This window comes from Ursus maritimus, unplaced genomic scaffold (assembly GCF_017311325.1).
Source record: "Ursus maritimus isolate PB19 unplaced genomic scaffold, ASM1731132v1 scaffold_4, whole genome shotgun sequence".
Classification (NCBI taxonomy): Eukaryota; Metazoa; Chordata; class Mammalia; order Carnivora; family Ursidae; genus Ursus; species Ursus maritimus.
This window is the reverse complement of record NW_024426552.1, coordinates 50680435-50700132: the sequence shown is the minus strand read 5'-3', so window position 1 is coordinate 50700132 and position 19698 is coordinate 50680435. Positions and strand designations below refer to the sequence as shown.

Genomic DNA, 19698 nt, shown 5'->3' with positions numbered 1-19698 from the left:
TAATATATGGCAAAATAATGCTGAACAACAGCAAAACCCCATAATTAAAAGACAAAAACCACATACTGTGATAATAAATTTAAATGACATTGGATAGTACAATTAAGTGGATTGCAACCTCTAAAAACATTGATCTTTTAAATAATGGATTTTCAAGGTGATCATTTACATATATGTGGTAGATGTGTGTATTTAAAAATTAGATATAAAATAAATATATATTCTGGTCTGTGAAAATTAAGGTAATGCAAAACTGTTGCTTTCACATATTTTTAACAACTTGAATTTGAGTTTAAAAAGACTAAAGGAACATATATCTTTTTCCACTGCTGTAGTTTGTGCAAAAAGTAAAAAATGTGATCTATTTGTAGGAATAAGAAAATTGAACTCTTTCACACATTTTATTTATTTTTAAAGATTTTATTTATTAGAGAAAGAGATGAAGCGCACATGAGTTGGGGGGGCAGAGGAAGAGGGAGAAGCAGACTCCCTGCTGAGCGGGGGGCCAGATGTGGGACTTGATCCCAGGTCCCTGAGACCATGACCTGAGCTGAAGTCAGATGCTTAACTGACTGTGCCACTCAGGCACCCCTCTTACACATATTTTATAATTAGAAAGTGATTAGTTAAAAAGGTATTAGTGATTACTAGGGCTTCTAGACTATACATTATAAAGATAGCATGTTACTATTTCTGCTTTAAAGTATAGTGTCTTGTAGCCAGTCGATCCCATAGCTGAGATGGGTAATCACTGGCTTTGTGCTTCAGACTTTAGATCTAACAAAAATGAAAACCATTTGGATATGATTATGATTAAAGAACAAAGACATAAAGGCATGGAGAGCAACCGGTTCAGACATAAGGAACAGTTGGTTTACCCTAATTATAGCCATCTTGACTTCTCTTTTTTCTCTTGTATGTATCAGCTGGAAGTTTGGTGGAAAATTAACCCTTTTGCCTAATGATATAAATAAATTTGTTGCAGATTTTCTAAAAGAACTTTATGCCCTTCCTTAAAGTCAAATTTCAAAAGTCCGTTGCAGTTTGTACTGGCCATGATTCTTCCTTTTGATCTAGTTCAGTAGTTCGGTTTTCATTTCCTACAACTGAATTTCTTGTGTCTACCATCATCTAAATGAGGATGTGTTGACATAAATGAGAAGATCAAAGATTCGACTAAAGAGCTTTCACATTCCGATTAGGCTGATTGTGTGAAAGTGTGGCTGAATCTAAGAAAATGGTAGAACGTTATGTGTAACCATAACGATTTTGCAGATTGTTTATTGTTGCCCGTCAGCCATTAAAATATGGCCTAAAATTCTAATTCTTCTTTCTCATAAATCTTCTCATAGTTTATAAACATAGTGGAAATTGGGACATTTTTGGTTTTCCAATACAGAGGAATCCATTGAGGCATAGATTATACTACTGCTTTCCTTTCATTTCTACTTTTCCCACTTTTTATCAGGAGTACCTTCATTCATTCTGTATTCATCTTACATGGGAAGTTTTTGGCTTCTTTTCTAAATGTTTTCAAAAGAGTGATACTCATTGACTTTATTGACACGTGCATATTATATGATCTCTTAGGTACCTAACATGTTTTCGCTTATTATCTGAAGGTCCTTAAGCACAGATATGTGAGTGACTATGAGGCAAAGAAGCACGTCTTGGTGTCCTAAGCCTATTGAAACATTGTAAGGTTTTAAATGCATTGCAGACTTGATGGCTTTCTCTACTAATTATCCTCCATATCTACTTTTAGTCCTAAAGCAATTGCCTCCTCCCCATCTTCACATCCTGACCCCTCAACACACCCACAAAAGCAGCTGAAGCTTCAAAATAGTGGTATTATATATGTACCTATTGCATTCTGGTGATTCTGAGCAAACAGGAATATAAAGAAGCAAGGTCAGTTCAAAACTGACACGTTCTTCAGTGTTCTATATTTCAGTTGTTTCTTTACTGATCAGTACTAGCAGTTTTGGACTGATTAACGTAATGTAAACTTCTTAGGAAGTGGCAGGAAGGAGTGCCCGTGATAGTAGTATTTTGAAGTGTGAATCATGTTTTGAATCACGTTTTAAATCCTGTCAGAATCCCCAGAACTTACTATGGTAATTAGAATGGAGCTGACACCTGCCTTCCCTCCATTCCAAACCATTTTTTTTTAAGAACTTATTTATTTATTTGACAGACAGCGAGCAAGAGAGGGAACACAAGCAGGGGGAGTGGGAGAGGAAGAAGCAGGCTCCCAGTGGAGGAGCCTGATATGGGGCTCGATCCCAGAACGCCGGGATCACACCCTGAGTCGAAGGCAGATGCTTAACGACTCAGCCACCCAGGCGCCCCCATTTTTCTTTTTTCATACCATCATAACTTTTTCTTTCTAAAATAGATTTAATCATGTGCTCCATCTTTTTAACCCATTTTGGCTCCCCCTTCCTTCTAGCAGTGGCTCTTAACAGGGAGCTTCTGAAATATGCACGTGTCTGGACCCATCACTGGAAACTCTCATTTCTCGGGGGGAGTAGAAAGCCTATTGACAAAGAGTTTGTTCATTGTTTCAGGTGCCTCTTTATGTCCTGTCCCCACCAAAGCTTTTCATCCTGTGTCATGCCATCTTCTTCGAGACCTGCTCTGCTCTAGCCGGGCTGAGCCTGTCTATGACACAGAGCATTCTATTCTGTCCCTCTCTGCTTCTGTATGGAAGCTCTTGCTGCCTCAATACCTTCTCCTTCCCTTCCCTTCCTTCCCTTCCTCCCCTTCACTCCACGTCTTTCATCTATCAAACTGCTTAATCTTCCTAGATTCTCCCCTAATGACAGATCTTTCCTCATTCCCCCATGTAGAAGTAGTCCCTCTGTCTTTTGTGTTTAGCGTGTATATTTGATTATAATTTTTTCAGGAGTGCATCTCTTCCATTAAACTGCGAGCTCATTGAAATCATGTAATTTATCTTGGTCATGTTTATGTTAAATGAACACATGGGTGAATAATAAAGTGAAAGCCTCTTAGGAATTTAAATGGATAGCTTGTGTGAACGTTGGTTTTAGATGCATTATTAAGTTGAGGTTCATGGTCCGCCAGCAAGACCCGTGTTAGTACTGTAGTACACAGTTTTATTTATTGTAATATATATGCCCATTGAAACTTGCACATATATTTATTTATTTTTTTTTCATTTTCCCCCCTTCTGTCCACAGGCGAAATCTTACAAAACTGTCCCTTATCTTCAGTCACATGCTGGCAGAAATCAAAGCCATCTTTCCCAATGGGCAGTTCCAGGGAGATAACTTTCGTATCACGAAAGCAGATGCTGCTGAATTCTGGAGAAAGTTTTTTGGAGACAAGTAAGTACAGATCATTATAGTCTGCATCAATTTTTGAAGAATGACCTAGTCCTGCCTCCAGTTCCATATGGTATAGATTTTACTCAAATATTTTGAGACTGTACTTGTGCATTTTTGATGAGTGTTTTGATTGCTAATTTTTCTGTTCAGCCACCAAAACTATGCTTTAATAACTGAATAGTTTTATGTTATTGCAAAGCACGTATCAGTTATACTATATTTACTTGATGCGCATTCACTGAGTTAAATAGTTTGCTCTAAGAAACAAAGGTATGTAAGATGGAATCTCTCAGAAGCTCACAACTTTTTACGACTTAGTACACACTTAAGACACATATGCACAATAGAAAGCAGCAAGGGATAGATACTTTCAAAATGGCACAAATAAATTGTTCTGGCAATTCAGAGAGGGCAGCCGTTGCTTCATGACTGAATGAATCAAGGACTGCTTCTCAGAGGAGGTGATGTGTAAGTTTGGTTGAGACCTGATATTTAGGTGGGAGAGAAAGCCATGGCACCCCAGTTTAGGCTTTCTTTGTATCATTGCACAGAGAGTAAGTGTGTAAACAAGACAGAGAAATGAGGATCATGTTATCAGAAAGTAGCAGATAAAGATGATTTCCTTTAGGTACTTCGCCCCCCAGACAAGAACTTTGGTGAGCCCCCTCAGAATGTCCTCGAGAGCAGGCAGAACCCAGGCTGAGTGTGAAGGGGAAGAGTGATTGCTTACACGTAGATTATTGTTTTCATGCTCTAGTTAAAGTCTGTATTTATACTTTAACTGGTGAAATGAGACCTATAAAATGTTGGTAAATACTTTTGATGGTCTTAGTCCTTTGATGCTGGTGAATTAACTGGAACAGTGGGTTTCCTTTCCCCCCCCCCTTTATGAAGTGCTATGCTTATCTGAGTGCTAAATGCTTAGCTTCGTAACTTTTGGCTTCAAAAATATTAAAGCCCTTTCCATGTTTCTTAAATAAAATGTAATTCTGAATGGTTTTTTTTTTGGCACTAAAGGGGGAAATACTGTTATTTCCACTAACATGGACATTTTGTATTCCAGAAATCTAGCTATTTATAATGCTCCTATATCCATTCACAAATGTGAAATTAAAAGGAAAGGGTCATCTTCATCTAAATTAGAATAACAGCCAAAAGTATGCTAATTATGTATTTGTGACCACAATTCTGGGAGTCCGAACTGAGAGGGTTTCTTAAAGTCACAGCTCAAATATTTTTTTTTAATGTTTTTTTATTATATTATGTTAGTCACCATACAGTACATCCCTGGTTTCTGATGTAAAGTTCGATGATTCATTAGTTGCGTATAACACCCAGTGCACCATGATACGTGCCCTCCTTACTACCCATCACCAGCCTATCCCATTCCCCCACCCCCTCCCCTCTGAAGCCCTCAGTTTGTTTCTCGGAGCCCATAGTCTCTCATGCTTCATTCCCCCTTCTGATTACCCCCCCCTTCTTTATCCCTTTCTTCCCCTACCGATCTTCCTAGTTCTTATGTTCCATAGATGAGAGAAATCATATGATAATTGTCTTTCTCTGCTTGACTTATTTCACTTAGCATTATCTCTTCCAGTTCTCAACATTTGCTGCAATATGGACGGCACAGCTCGTATATTAACAGTTTGAACCTAATGCAAACAGTTGTTAACCTTCAAAATCTGCTTTATCTTAAAATTTTAAGAAAATTTGTAAGCCAAAATGTTTGTGGTATTTCTTTTTGAAAACTGAAAATTCTGGTGAGTTATGAAATTGTTTGCTTGTCAAAAGGTCAGTAAAAAAAAAATGGAAAGATTGCTCACACATTTTTTTTTTTTTTTAAGAAAAGAGTTTGTTTTGCTGGTACCTCTAGCCACAGAGAATTATGCATTTGAGACCTCTTTATTTCCCTTTATTTATAACCATAGACTTTAAGGGACTGGCTTTTCTGCCCAAGTGCTACATGAGTGAAATCACTATTAAATCAAATGGGAGAGTCTTGAAATACTGATTAAATACTCTCCATACCTCCCAAACCTTTATACCTTTTTCTCCTGTCTTCACTTACTTGAGAAAGCTGTTTCATTTTTCTTTAACATTTTACTTTTGGGATGAGAGCCAAATTTAAAGCTCCTTCTGGAACTCAGACATATTTCCATATCATCAAAATTAATGATTCTTTTATTAGATCATTGGAGAAACCATCTTTCTATTCTCTGCGGGTTTTTGCCTTATTTCACAATATTTTATTGAATGAATAAGCAAATGCATGAATGATGTAGCCTTTCAAAAGGTTGAATTCTTTTATCTTCCTTATGCTCTAATACTAGTTTATATTTTTGCATAACTTCTCATATGGAAGCTTTTCTGTCATTTATCTCGCTACACATTGAGGCCATGTGAGAATGCTTTCATTTGATCTAACCAGTGCCTTTAAATTTGAGAGCATTATTGTTTCCAAAAACAGAATCATTGAGGAGTTAGTTCTAAAAACAGCCAATCAGGTTATGATTTTTATAAAGCAGTTTTTAAGCTTAAGGAGTATTATTGTAATTTTTTTTCAAAGTAACTGTCATCATTACATACCAAAATTGAATTAAAATTGGGAAAAAAATGTTTTTCAAAAGATTTTGCAAAACTCCTAAAGGCAGATTTGGTACTCAGGCCTCATAAAAACAGGAAGCAAGAAAAAAATGTCTTTATTTTATTTTTATTTTTTTTTTAATTTTAATTCCAGTATAATTAACAAAGATGTCATATTAGTTTCAAGAGTATAATATAGTGATTCAACAATTCTATACATTACTCAATGCTCATTACAGTAAGTGTGTTCTTAATCCCCATCACCTAGTTCACTTAATCCCCCCACCCACCTTCTCTTTGTTCTCTATTTTAAGAGTTTTTTTTGTCTCTCTTTCTCTCTCTCTCTTTTTTTTTTGTTCATTTGTTTTGTTTCTTAAATTCCACATATAAGTAGAATCATTTGGTGTTTGTCTTTCTCTGATTGACTTTTTAAGCATTAAACCTTTAGATCTGTCTATGTTGTTGCAAATGGCAGGGTTGTAATCTTTTTATGGGTGAGTAATATTCCATTGTACACATACACACATCTTCTTTATCCATTCATCAATGATGGACACTTGGGCTGCTTCCATATCTTGGCTATTACAAATAATGCTGCAATAACTTAGGGGTGCATATCTTTTCAAATTAGTGTTTTTATATTCTTTGGGTAAATACCCAGTAGGGGAATTACTGAATCATATGGTAATTCTAATTTTAGTTTTTTGAGGAACTTCCATACTATGTTCCACAAATGGCTGCACCAGTTTGCGTTCCCACCAACAGTGCATGAGGGTTCCTTTTTCTCCACATCCTCACCAGTACTTGTTTCTTGTGTTTTTGATTTTAGCCTTTCTGAAAAGTGTGAGGTGATAGCTCATTGTGGTTTTGATTTCATTTCCCTGGATTAGTGATGTTGAGCGTCTCTTCATGTGTCTGTTGGCCATCTGTATGTCTTCTTTGGAGAAATGTCTGTTCATGTCTTCTGCCCATTTTTTAATTGGCTTATTTGGGGGTTTTTTGGTGTTGAGTTGTGTAAGTTCTTTATATATTTTGGATACTAACCCCTTATTGGATATGTGATTTACAAATATCTTCTCCCACTCATTTCCTTTACTGTGCATAAGGTGTTTTGTTTTGTTTTGTTTTTTTGTTAGCTCTATGCCCAACATGGGACTTGAACTCATGGCCCTGAGATCAAGAGTCTCATGCTCTACTGACTGACCCAGCCAGGTGCCCCCAAAGCTTTTAATTTACTTTCGATGTAGTCCCAATAGTTTATTTTGCTGTTGTTTCCCTTGCCTCTGGAGACATATCTAGAAAAAAGGTTATTACAGTCAATGTCAGAGAAATTACTGCCTGTGTTCTCTTTTAGAATTTTTATGGTTTCAGGTCTCACATTTAGGTCTTTAATCCATTTTGAGTTATTTTTGTTTATGGTGGAAGCAAGTGGTCTAGTTTCATTCTTTTGCATATAGCTGTCTAGTTTCCCATGCACCTTTTGTTGAAAAGACTTTTTCCCATTGCATATTCATCCCTCCTTTGTTGGATATTAATTGACCATATAATCATGGATTTATTTCTGGGCTTTCTATTCTGTTCCATTGATCGATGTGTATTATTTTTATGCTGATTCCATACTATTTTGATTATTACAGTTTTGTAGTGTATCTTGAAATCCAGGATTCTGATACCCCCAGTTTTCTTCTTCTTTTTCAAGATTATTTTGCTATTTCAGGGGCTTTTATGGTTCCATACAAATTCCAGGATTATTTGTACTAGTTCTGTGAAAAATGTTGTTGGTATTTTGATAGAGATTACATTAAATCTGTAGATTGCTTTGCATAATATGAACATCTTAACAATATTTATTCTAATCCATGAGCCTGGGATTTCTTTCCGTTTCTTTGTGTCATCTTCAATTTCTTTCATTGGTGTTTTATAGTTTTCAGAGTACAGGGCTTTCACTTCCTTGGTTAAGTGTGTACGTAGGTGTTTTGTTCTTTTTAGTGCAATTATAAATGCACTCTTGATTTCTCTTGATTTCTCTTTCTGCTGCTTCATTATATGTATATAAAAATGCAACAAATTTCTGTATATTAATTTTGTATCCCAGCAGACAAAAATCTTTAGGTTTCATATGCCTAATACTTCATTTCTGTGCTTCTCAGCCTTTTCAAAGTCATGGCAGGGCCCACCTCTCTGCTCAGGACTCAAGCCCAGCTGCCAAAAGGCTGTGCCTGACCGGAGTCCCAGGTAGATCAGTAACAGTCATATGTCACGGTAAACTGGTTGGGAACGTCCGCATGTGCCAGGTTTTTATGCAGCTTCATTGAATGTTTCAGTGGTTGAGTCCTGCTTTTGCTTTCTTACTCTGTTGACCAGGAGATAGTAGAAATATGTAGAAAAAGAGAAGTGACATTATTGAATAAATGTGTCTAAGTAAATTCTGCAAAATAAGGTCAACATCAAACTGAGTCTTTGCACTCTGGAATAGTAGTTTAGAGTCCAGAAACTTTAAGCATGAGCCTCAGAAAATGGATTACTGTTTAAAACAACAAAAATCCATTGATGGGATTAGACTGTGGCTGACAGTCATTTTTCTAAGCAGGTCAGGTAGCAGGTTTCGGGCCACTGGTTCTCAGTACTTCTTTGCACTGAGGAGATTTAGACATACATTTCCAACCAAATTATGGTTGAACAAGAACCATGAATTCTAAACCTGCATCTCTTTATGTGTCATCTTCTCTCCATCCTTTACTTCAAGCTCTGTTCTTCAGTTTCAAGTTCAGATCCTTCCCTGTGTTACAGCAACAGCGTTCTGACTGGTCTTTGTATCTTCAGTAACAACCTGCCCTGTTTTTCTTAGACTAGAGAGCTCTCTAAAAAACAAAATAAAACAAAACAAAACAAAAACAGAACTAATCATTCTTTTTTTTTTTTTTTTTTTTGGTCTGAAATGCTTCTATGAATTGTTAGTGATTCTGGGTTAAAGTCTAAAATCCCATTAATATGACAAGCTTTAGGAACTGTTTTTTTCTGGCTTCATCTCTTTGTAGTCTCATCCACAAAGAAAGAACCTAACTACACAACACTTTGTACGTATTTCCCAATGTGTGTTTTTTCTTCCCCCCATTCTTTGTGTTTTTGTTTCCCTAGATTGCATCCACTGTTTGGAAAGCCAGTTACCCGTGCCACTTCGGAAGCTACCCTAATCTAAGGTGGACAGCCATACTCTTTGCTTCCAAGTGCCTTGGCTCATATCTGTCCTATTAGACTGCAATGAACTGCTGCTGACATGATCACATTTCCCGATAGACTAGAAAGGTTTTTTGAAAGCAAGGACCTGCCTTCCTGATTTTTGTTTCTCAGAACCTGGCACATTTCCTGGAATGTGTATGCACTAATAAATGTTAACAGATTGTATGAATAATTAGATGGATAGTGGGTGGATGGATGATATTTATTCTCTGCTCAAAATTTTCAATGACTTTATTATTTACAAATTGATTTTTTTTTTTTTAATCCTTAGTTCCTACAGTTCAATTCCCTGGAAGCCCCCTAGCCTCTTCTTTCTTTTTTACCATCCTAGAATTCTTCAAGTCTGGTTCAGAAGTCCCCTTTTCTGGAGTGTTCTCACTAGTATACACCTTTCTATATGCTCAACATTAATTTTTCCATGCCTCGTGTCCCTGTTGTGTTTTAGACATGTTTGCGTGCATGTTTACTTTGTGGGTCTTTCCTGCTTGACTGTGAAGCTCCTTGTTGATGTTTTATCCAAAAAATTTCATCCAGATACATTGGTAGAGTTATTATATGTCAAATTCTGTGTCCAGCATTTTTATATATGCTAACTTCATTTTTAATATAATCTTTAAACATTATCCTTTAAATGTATTAAATGAATCCTTTAGGTACTGTATACATAACAGATAGTAAGTTTTGGATGAATTCATGTGTTTTTCTAGCATTTCTTTCTTTTGCTTATGTCCTGGTCTTCAGTCAAGTGGGATGATTTGGCTCTGTCCTGACGTATCAGCAACTACAGTCAGTGCTCATGCTGCTTCTCCCACTTGTAGGTTTTCATACTCTCTGGCATATATGTTCTGACTAATCCCTCAAAGTGAGTTTTGTTTATGATTCTATCCCTATTGTTATTACTAGATCTCTTCTTAAACCCCTCTGAGCTCTTTCTTATCCTTTGTATTTATTATTTTTATTGTTTTAAAATTATTTGTCTAGTTATTTTACTTCCCATTAGACTATGAGCTCCAGAAATCAGTCTTATTTCTTGTATTTCCTGAAGTACCTTAGTACAGTGTCTCATATTTAGATTTCAGGAACTGTCGTTTATTTAATTCAAGTGAGTTGAGGAGTAAAGGACCGTGTGTGAGCATGGGCATATGTGAGATACAGACAGGGACACAGTTTGCTTGTTTGATTGATTGGGAGGCAACAGGCCAACAGGTAGGTCTATAGGTAGGTTTTCTGCATTCAGGACTGACTGTAACATTTACTAGCTTTGTGACTTTGGACAAGCTACTTGGTTTCTCTATACAAGCTACTTGGTTTCTCCATGCATCAGTTTCTTCATCTATAAAATGTTGATAATAATAACAACAGTACCTCCTATCCAGGGTTGTCATGAGGTTAAAGAGCTAAAATCTGAGAAGGCACAGAGAATAGTGTCTGGCACATAATAAGCTCTCTGTGTTGTGGAATAATTAACCAATCTAAACCTTTCATCTTCCTCAAAACTCCATTATATTAATTATTAATTCTGTAAATAATACAGTTAATATTCAACTTCGTATGATGGATGTTCCATAATCCCTAGGAATCTGAAAGCAAAAGCCAAAAATAAAGAATAAGTTTTCTAAAATTGGGTACAGGATAGAATATAGGAAACTGTCCTGCTTACCATGGAAAAAAAATTATCTATTTAAAGCTAATTTCACTGCCTCTACCTTTGATTTCCTGGGGAAGTGGTATGGACCTTCTTTGGTTTCCTGTATTCTCCTTTCACTTTTAATAAGAAATGAAGGACCATAGTTTCTTTACTTTTCCAGTGAGTGGGAGACTTGTTATTCTAGGATATTAACTAGATCAGTGTTTTCTCTAGTCAAAAAAAGGGCAACTTGGTCATATTTAATTAAAGGAGGAGGTGCAGAATAGAAATTAAGGACTTGTACAAGGTAACTGGACAGCAGGAGCTCAGCAAGAACAGAACTGACCTAGAACTCAAGGAATGCTATTTAATATTTCTCTTATTTAGTCAACTTCTATTATTGCCTATTTTAAAAAAATCTAAGGGTATTTATATTAATAAGGAAAATGAAGTTACAGGTCTATTTTATATAACTCCTTATAACAAGATCTTAGATACAAAAAGCAAATAAAATGCCAAATTATACTTTTCTACCTTTAAGCAGTTATGTCTTCAATTTGGGGAAGATAGTATATGCAGAGTTGATAAATATTTAAAACCAGTTCTGTGCCATTAGAAAGGTGCCTAAGGAATGTTACAGACACTAAATTATTTACTAGAGCGGTCAGAGGACCACTCAGGCTCCATGGAGGAGCTGGTGTGTTGCATGGGTTGCACATATGTTAATAAGGAGTCTGTTCCCTGGAAAATGCTGTGATTGGGATGAAACTATTCCAGTGTCTGCTGGAGTTCAAAAGAAAGATACAGACAACTTCAAGGTTACATAAATGCCTTCATTTTTAACTACTTTTTGTTGTTATTTTTTTTCTTTCTCCTCTCCTCTCTGAATCCTTCAGTAAGTGACCTTTAACCTAGTGAAATGACCATGATTTAGGTTCTGGTTCTTATCCTTGAAACCCGATGTCATGGAACCGAGAGTATGTTTACAGAATGGACACAATTTAACTGAGCTCATAAACTGATCTATAACCCAGAATTTTTTTTTTTAATTTACAGTGATTGATGCCACGTCAGGCAGATGAGGATGTGTGTGCCACCACCGATAAATTATATGTGGGGCCATATCAAAATTCCTTGGTGAACATGGAATCCAAATAAGGGGGAGTGGTTTATGACCCACTGTAGGAGTTACCCTGTTTCACGGACTGAAGTATTTGCAACTGTTTCTCTCTCTCTCTCTTTCTCTTAAACTATGCTTTGAAAGCTCTGCCCTTTTCTGCCCCTTTGTACTTTCTTTTTCCATATACAAAGTTGCATTTTTAAAACCGTTCTTTGGAGCTCTGAGAACAATGGGGACCCATTGATGGGTTTTAGGTCAGGAAGTGGTCACTCTTGCATTTTAGGCGGGTGACTTGCCGAAGTATGGATAATGAATTTGAGCAGTGGCTTCCAAACCCATTTGATTATATTTGTTATTACTAACTTATTATTAAATACTTTTTGACCATATCATTATTTATCATCTGCATATCTACATATATTTTTGTATGAATAACGTGTATTCTCATATGTAAGACAAATAAAGGATATATAATACAAATTTTAAAAACTGTGTAAAGGGACACCTGGGTGGCTCAGTAAGTTAAGCATCTGACTTTTGATTTCGGCTCAGGTCATGAGCCTGTGATTATGAGATTGAGCCCCACATTCGGCTCCACACTCAGCTGAAAGTCTGCTTCAGATTCTCTCCCCCCTGACTCATGCTCTCAGTCTCTCTCTCACAAGTTAATTAATTAATTAATTAATTAATTAAATTTTTTAAAAACCTACATAAAGATGCAAGTAGAATTTCAGTATTTTCTTCTCATCCTGGAAAGAATCATCTTGTGTACCCCCTGGGGTACACTGACTGCCCTCAACCCCCACACACTTTAGAAACTAAAAAATTAGAAGAGACATAGAAGATTAATAGGTAGGAGGTTGTTGAGAAAACTAGGTAGCAATGATAATATATATAAAATAATCAATATATAAAATAACATATGAAATGTAATCAGTACACCAAATAACTTATGCATATATGTATGTATGTATGAGTAAAAGAAGTACATGGATTTGAGAATTATATAAAGATAAAATTAAGCATACTTGATTATTAAGATAGATGAGGCAAAAGAAAGGAATCAAATGTTGATGTCTCAATTTCTTATTTGAACAACAGGGGACCCTTCACTGAGACAGGAAAAATAGGAAGAAGAAGAGAGGATTTGGCAACCAGATAAATTCAGTTTGGCCTATGTTTGGTTTTGTGCACCTAGATAAATCCATGTGGTGATATACATTAGTAAGTTGGACATACAACCTTGGGACTATGGAAAGAAAATAGAATAGGGATAGAGATTTTAGAATTGATAGGGTATTTATGGGAGTTTGCAGATTGATAGCCTGTGGAATATTTCTTGGCCTTATGAAATATTTAACTAAGAAATTGTGGTAACTTCTAAAAATGTATTTTCTATGTAAATATTGTACTGAATTTCATTGAATAATTGGGAGTGATGGCACCACTAGATCTGAATTCTGACAGGGCAACATTTGGCTAGACCTGGGTGCCAGCTACACAGTTGAGACGTGCTCGCCTTCAACTCATTGCAGTCCTTAGCTGGATCTCTTTACTCATTTCTATTAACTGCCTGGTTCCCAGATATTGCAATATCTGGGAGTTTGTAATCTCTGAAAGCTATGTGACACCATGGACTAATCGATGTAGACCATGGAGAATGTGCAGGGAGGTCATGATCTCAGGGTCGTGGAATTAAGCCCCGGGTCAGGCTCCAGGCTGAGTGAGCATGGAGTCTGCTTGAGCTTCTCTCTCTGTCCTCCTCCCTCTGCCCCTCCCATTCATGCTCTCTCACTCTCTCCCTAAAATAAATAAATAAATCTTAAAAAGAAAAAAAGAATTCTGACAGATGAGGTATTCATAGAAGAAATTTAAGGAAATGGAGGAATGACCAGAAAAGTAAGGGGAAAAAACATGACGAGTGTGGTGGTATTACAGAGACTAAAGGAAGACAGGATTTAAAGAAAGAGGGAGATGAACCAGATAGTAGTACTTAAAGATCACACTAGATAAAGACTTGAAAGTTTCCATTCGATGTAGTAACAACAAGGCGCTTCTGACCCGAGTTATTTTCTCTTTTAAGAAGTTCTGTAAGTCTGCTTTATAACCAAAGCTTTAATAGGCTCCATGTAGTTACACAGTTTCTTGTGTGGGGGTTTTAGAAGTGTTGTTGGAGGTTGTATATTTCTTTTGCCTCAGTTTAACTTAGATACCTGGCAGACTTTGCCCGTTGCTTGTTAACTTATTTCACCTTTGTAGAGAGATTTATGAGGAATTTTGTTTTATTATTGACTTTGTTGTTTGTAAGATAGGCTGGGCTCTTACTGCTAAAGGGAAGATCATTTTAAAGCCTTACGTAAGCCCTTCTGTGGCAGGACTTTCTAATCTTAGGATCTATAACTTCCTGATTTTATTTAATCTGACCTCAGCAGATCAAAGGTATCTTACTGTGATCCATATATCTCATGTGTCTTACAAACCTGCCAAGTATCACAAAATTTTCAAAGAAAATATACTGAAGAAAGTTGTGCAGTAGGAAGAAAAGAACAAATACTCATTGTTTTAAGACCAGAATCTTTGTCTATGATTAATGGCTACGGAGTGGAAAAATTAAACATGGGATTTTGACATATTCTTATGGGTTATATTTACAGTTCCTCTTCCCATCCCTTTTCACCAATAAACTTTATTTCAAAGCCAGAAAATAAATGGAATTATGTCCAAAATAATTTCATGGCTATAGTATATTTATCATGTTCAAAAGTCTGGTTATGAGATCAGAAGTTAGAAAGCATCAAATATATCATGTGAATGAGATTACTGAGAAAATCAGGAATAATGTTGACGAAGCTGTTTTCCTTTCTTCTGCAATATTATAAAAAGTGTTTGATTCAAAATTTAACTTTTGGAATCTGAAAATGAGAATGATACTTGTCCATTTTATAGAGAAGAAATTCTTGTCTACACTATAGACAAAATTTTATGAATGTTTTTGAGAAAAAGTAATCCTAAATACCCAGCATGTGTGTCTTTCTGTCTGAGAGTCAAGAATTTTCATAGGAATGGTTAGATCTAATTATGAATATCCTTGATAACCGTAGTTACCATTGTGTCCTTGATGAGTTGTAAGGTAACTATTTGACCAGAGTTTTGATATGCTCTTTGTGTGGGTTGCTGGAAAACATTGGCTTTTCAAAAACAAACTAAAACTTCTGTGTTTAGAAACATTTGTGATGGAAGAGTAAGAACAGTATAGCCCGATAACAATCAATTTTTCTGTTCTTTAACAAATTACAGAAATAATTACGGAAAAAGATTGATTTAGGGAATAACTGTATACAAAATATCAACAGACTTAGGAGTCACAGTACTACTGTTTGCATCCATAATAAAAATCAAAACATATAAAATGTCTTATGAATGTTTCATTATCTTCTGAACAAAGCTAGCCCTCAATTTGAAGGTATTGATACTAAATATATCTTTGTTGCTCAAAGTGAATTTTCTGACCAAATTCAGATGAAATTAATAGGAATGGGTTAATATAGATAGAACAGATTTTCATTTTGTTTATTTATTTATTTATTTTTTAAAGATTTTATTTATTTGACGGAGAGAGACAGCCAGAGAGAGAGGAAACACAAGCAGGGGGAGTGGGAGAGGAAGAAGCAGGCTCCTAGCGGAGGAGCCTGATGTGGGACTCGATCCCAGAGCACCGGGATCACGCCCTGAGCCGAAGGCAGACGCTTAACGACTGCGCCACCCAGGCAGTTTAAAATCAAAGTGACATTTTATCTCCTTGAGCTAGAATGAATTTTAAACAACTACTACCATCACCCCCCCCCACCACCACAGCAACAAAACCAACAACCAACAAGTACACATTGACTTCCTAGTTTATATTATGGCAGGTACTACACCCATTCCCACATTTTCTTTTCTTTTGCATCTTAGAGTCTTTATGTAAAAATTTGTAAAGCTTTATATATTCAGTTTAATATACATACAGAAAAGTATACAAAACATCAGTGTAAGGCGAAGAATTTTCATGATGTGAACACACCGATGTAAATGCGACCGAAAAAATAGCCTATTACCTACAATTCCGAGCACGCCTTCCCCCCAACCCCTCAGCAAGTTCCATACAGTGACTGGCTGCTCATGGTATCCTGACTTCTAGCATCATGGAATCATTCATAGTTGAAGTCACACAATTATGTTCTTTTAAAAAAATCTGGCTCCTTTAATTCTGCATTTATGAAATTCACCCATGTTCTTGTATGTGACAGGCTGCTCATTCTTCTTGCACCATTGTACAGCTATACCATACGTTACCTGTTGATTCTATTGGTGATGGTCATTGGGTTCTTCCTCCTTTGGATTATTATCTGTAGTGCTAATATGTACTTTTCTTTTTATATTTTTAAAAACCCACATATGCATTTCTGTTGGCTGTACATCTAGAAATGGAATTGCTGGCTTCTAGTTTCTGCATAATTTTAGCTTTAGTAGCTTTTAGGAGTTTTCTAAAGTGGCTTATGAACTGAAATACCTGTGAGCAGTGCCTAAAGGTTCCTGTTGCTCCAGTCTTCTCCAACCCTTCGATATCCTGTCTTTTTTTTTTTTCTTCATAAGCCATACTAATGGGGTCATGTGGAATCTCATTGTGTTTTTAATGTACATTTCTCTGAAGACCAGTGAAGCTGAATATATCTTTGTTTATTGAACATTTTGAATTCTTTGTGTACGTGAAAATCATTTGCCCAATTTTGAGTAGTTATTATTAATATTTAGATGGGAATCTTTTGTCAATTATACATTTCTCCCAATGTGTGGTTTCTTTTTCACTTTGTTAGTGATCTCTCTATGAAAGCAGGTTTTAACTTCTCTTTTTCTTTATCCTTTGAGCATTTTGTGTCCTGTTTAAATTTTTTGCCGGCTCCAAAGTAATGGTATTTTCTAGTTTCTTCTAAAAACAACAACAACAACAACAAAACCACCTTTAATCTTAGACCTAAATATGAAAGATAAAAGAATAATCTAAAATAGAATTTTTATATGGTATTAGGTAAGGGTCAAGATTCAGTTTTTTCCATATGTATACCCATTTGACCACATTTATTGAAAACATCATTCATTCCCCACTGCTGTTTAAATCTAACTGATGTTGCATATCCAGTGTCCAAATATGGTTGTATTTCTTTCTAAAATTATTGTTTTGTTCCATCTCTTTGTTTATTCTTGTGCTGTTATCACACCGTCTTAATTATGTACAGAGTGTAAGTTTGTCAGTGTTGTATTTATTGAAGATGAGCTTGATTATTCTTGGCTTTTGACATCTCCCTATAAAGTTTAGAACCAGCCTACCGTTTCCTACTATAGGAATGTCTCCTAGAATTTTTGATTGAGGTTATATTTGGGGATAATTGATGTCTACAATATTGAATCTGTCAGTCCATTAAAGTGTTATATCCCTTTGTGTTTTTATATCTCTGACTGTGTGTGTGTTTATCTTGTGGCTCTGCTCATCTTTTGTTAGCCTCATTCCTGTTTATTTAATATTTTCAGATGCTATTGTAAAAGTCAAGTATTTTTAAGTTTTATTTTCTATTGATACATTGCTTATTTATAGAAGTACAACTGATTTTTTATATTAGTTTTTTATTCTGCAACCATGTTGAATTCTCATTTCCTTTAATAGTTCAATATGTAAATTCTTTTGTATTTCCTAATATAAAACCATGTCTTGGGCAAATACTATTATAATTTTTGTTTCTAATTGATTCTTTCTATGATTATATATTTTAAAACAGTTTTAGCATATCTGTTATTTCTTTATTTCTAATAAGCTCTAATGGCTTATAGAGAAAAATAAAATAATCACTTTAACTCCCACCATGATCCAGTTCTTATCAGTTAAGTTGTGTATTGATCTTTCCAGACATTCTAGATGGTATTTAGCATTGGATCATAAAGGGCATATGTGTTCAAAAATGCTATTCCCATTTAAGTACGTCATGGACAATTTTCCGTGACAATATTCTTTTGTACAACTGATAATTGCTGTTAAAATATGATAAGCTTTGAATGTAGTATGTCCTGTTATTACTGTTGAGCATATTTGTTTTTAATTTTTTACTATTGTGAACAACACTGTATTGAAGAGACTTATGGATGGATACCTGTGCTGCTGTTGATTGACTGATTGATTGAGTTAATTTTGTTAGGTGAAATCCCTAGAAGTAGGCTTTCGGGGTCAAAAAATACAGGCTTTTTGAAACTTGCTGCCAAGTTGCCTTCTAGAAATGCTGTATACATTCTCATTCACACCCGAAGTATATGACTTTTCAAATACTCTAGCCTTTGTTGAGATTCACACCTTTATTATGTGGATTTTTTTTCATATGAGTTAAAAATAAAACCTATATCCTTTTATGAACTTGTGGTGTCATGAAAATACTTTGCCCTTTTTTTTTTTTTTGGTAGCAATCTCCTAACATTTTTTGCCCTCCATTCCTTTTATTGTTTTTTTAAAACTGCAAGATTTTCAATTCAGAATACCCAGGACACTCTTCACTTTTATAGAGGAGGAGAAAAGCCTGGAAGATTTGAGTGACTTGCAATTGCTGACCTACTGATGCCTTTTCAGTTTTGTTTCCCTGTATCTGTTTTTATCTGAAAGGACACTTACTCTGTTTTCAAGACTATAAATAAAGTTACTCTTGTTTTCTTGGTAAACAGACCAGACTTATCATCTAATAATAAAATAATGTAGCTTTATATTAAGTTCTTATCTCCCCTGACATGATATGAACAGACCATTACTCTTATTCAGTCCTCAAAAGATTTCTGTGTAGTGGAGAAAGCGAGTGGAGCACAAATTTCTAGGCTTCTCCTCCATGTAACACTCCCTTGCTTTGCCTAGACATAGTTTAATTTAATTACACAAATTTTAGTTGTACACCTTGTTTGTCTTGGGCAAAGGTGAATAAGATACAATTCCTTTTCTTCAGGAGCTTCATCTCATGGGGTTTCCAAGGCACCTCCATCTTTTTCTATGATAACTTTTGCACCATGGCACAACGTAATTTATTTACAAGTCTTTCCACTTAATTAGATTGTGACTTTATTTATATTTCTGTTCTGAACCTACCAAAATGCCTGGAACATATAAAGTATTTCTTAGGCAAATTACTTAACCTCTTTAAGCCTCAGTTTTTCCTTCTGTATTGTGAGGGTAAATATATTATCTGCCTCATAGTGTTATTGTGACAAACTCCAGTAATAGGTATTATTAACTGTACTGGGTGATTGGCAGAGAGAATAGTCAACAATCAATAAAGCTGACATCAATACATGGCAGCTCTTATTCTTATTGGAAGTTTAAAAATCCAGAAATCATTATTAGTATGTTTCTGGCTAACCATTGGCCTCGTACTCCATTCTTTGTGGATTAACAGCTACTTGTACTTTTTAGTAGATTTTAAAGTTAATTCAACTTGTAATTAAAGTGATTTATAATTGTAAGTGGCAAAAAGGACAGATTAAAAAATTTCTGGATTGGAGAGATCTTGAAACTTTTATGTTCTGTTCCTTTTCTTTTTCATCCTCTTTTCTATTTCCAGATCTCTGCCAGCACAATGCAGTGTGTACGTATTTGTAAAACAATTTGTCATTAATATTTCCTCTGACTTCATCTAAAGGGAAAGAGAGTAGAAACCACTACTCTCCGTTCTTGCTGTAGTTTAATTAAAAGTGTGAAAGGCCATCCTCTC

At 35.5% G+C, this 19698-nt stretch overlaps 1 protein-coding gene across 5 annotated transcripts in view; it reads left to right on the top strand.

The window, feature by feature from the left end:
* Positions 1-19698, top strand: part of CBLB (Cbl proto-oncogene B) — a 218259-nt gene that overhangs the window by 87157 nt on the left and 111404 nt on the right. For 4 of the 5 annotated variants that reach the window (XR_005832160.1, XR_005832159.1, XM_040621183.1 and 1 more), the window contains exon 4: positions 3207-3353. Coding sequence is in view for 2 of the 5 variants with exons in the window: in XM_040621183.1 (XP_040477117.1) it covers positions 3207-3353 (147 nt within the window). In the remaining 3 variants the exon portion in view is untranslated. Of the gene's footprint in view, positions 1-3206; positions 3354-19698 lie in introns of those variants that run through there. The other variant, XM_040621185.1, reaches the window with a different exon arrangement.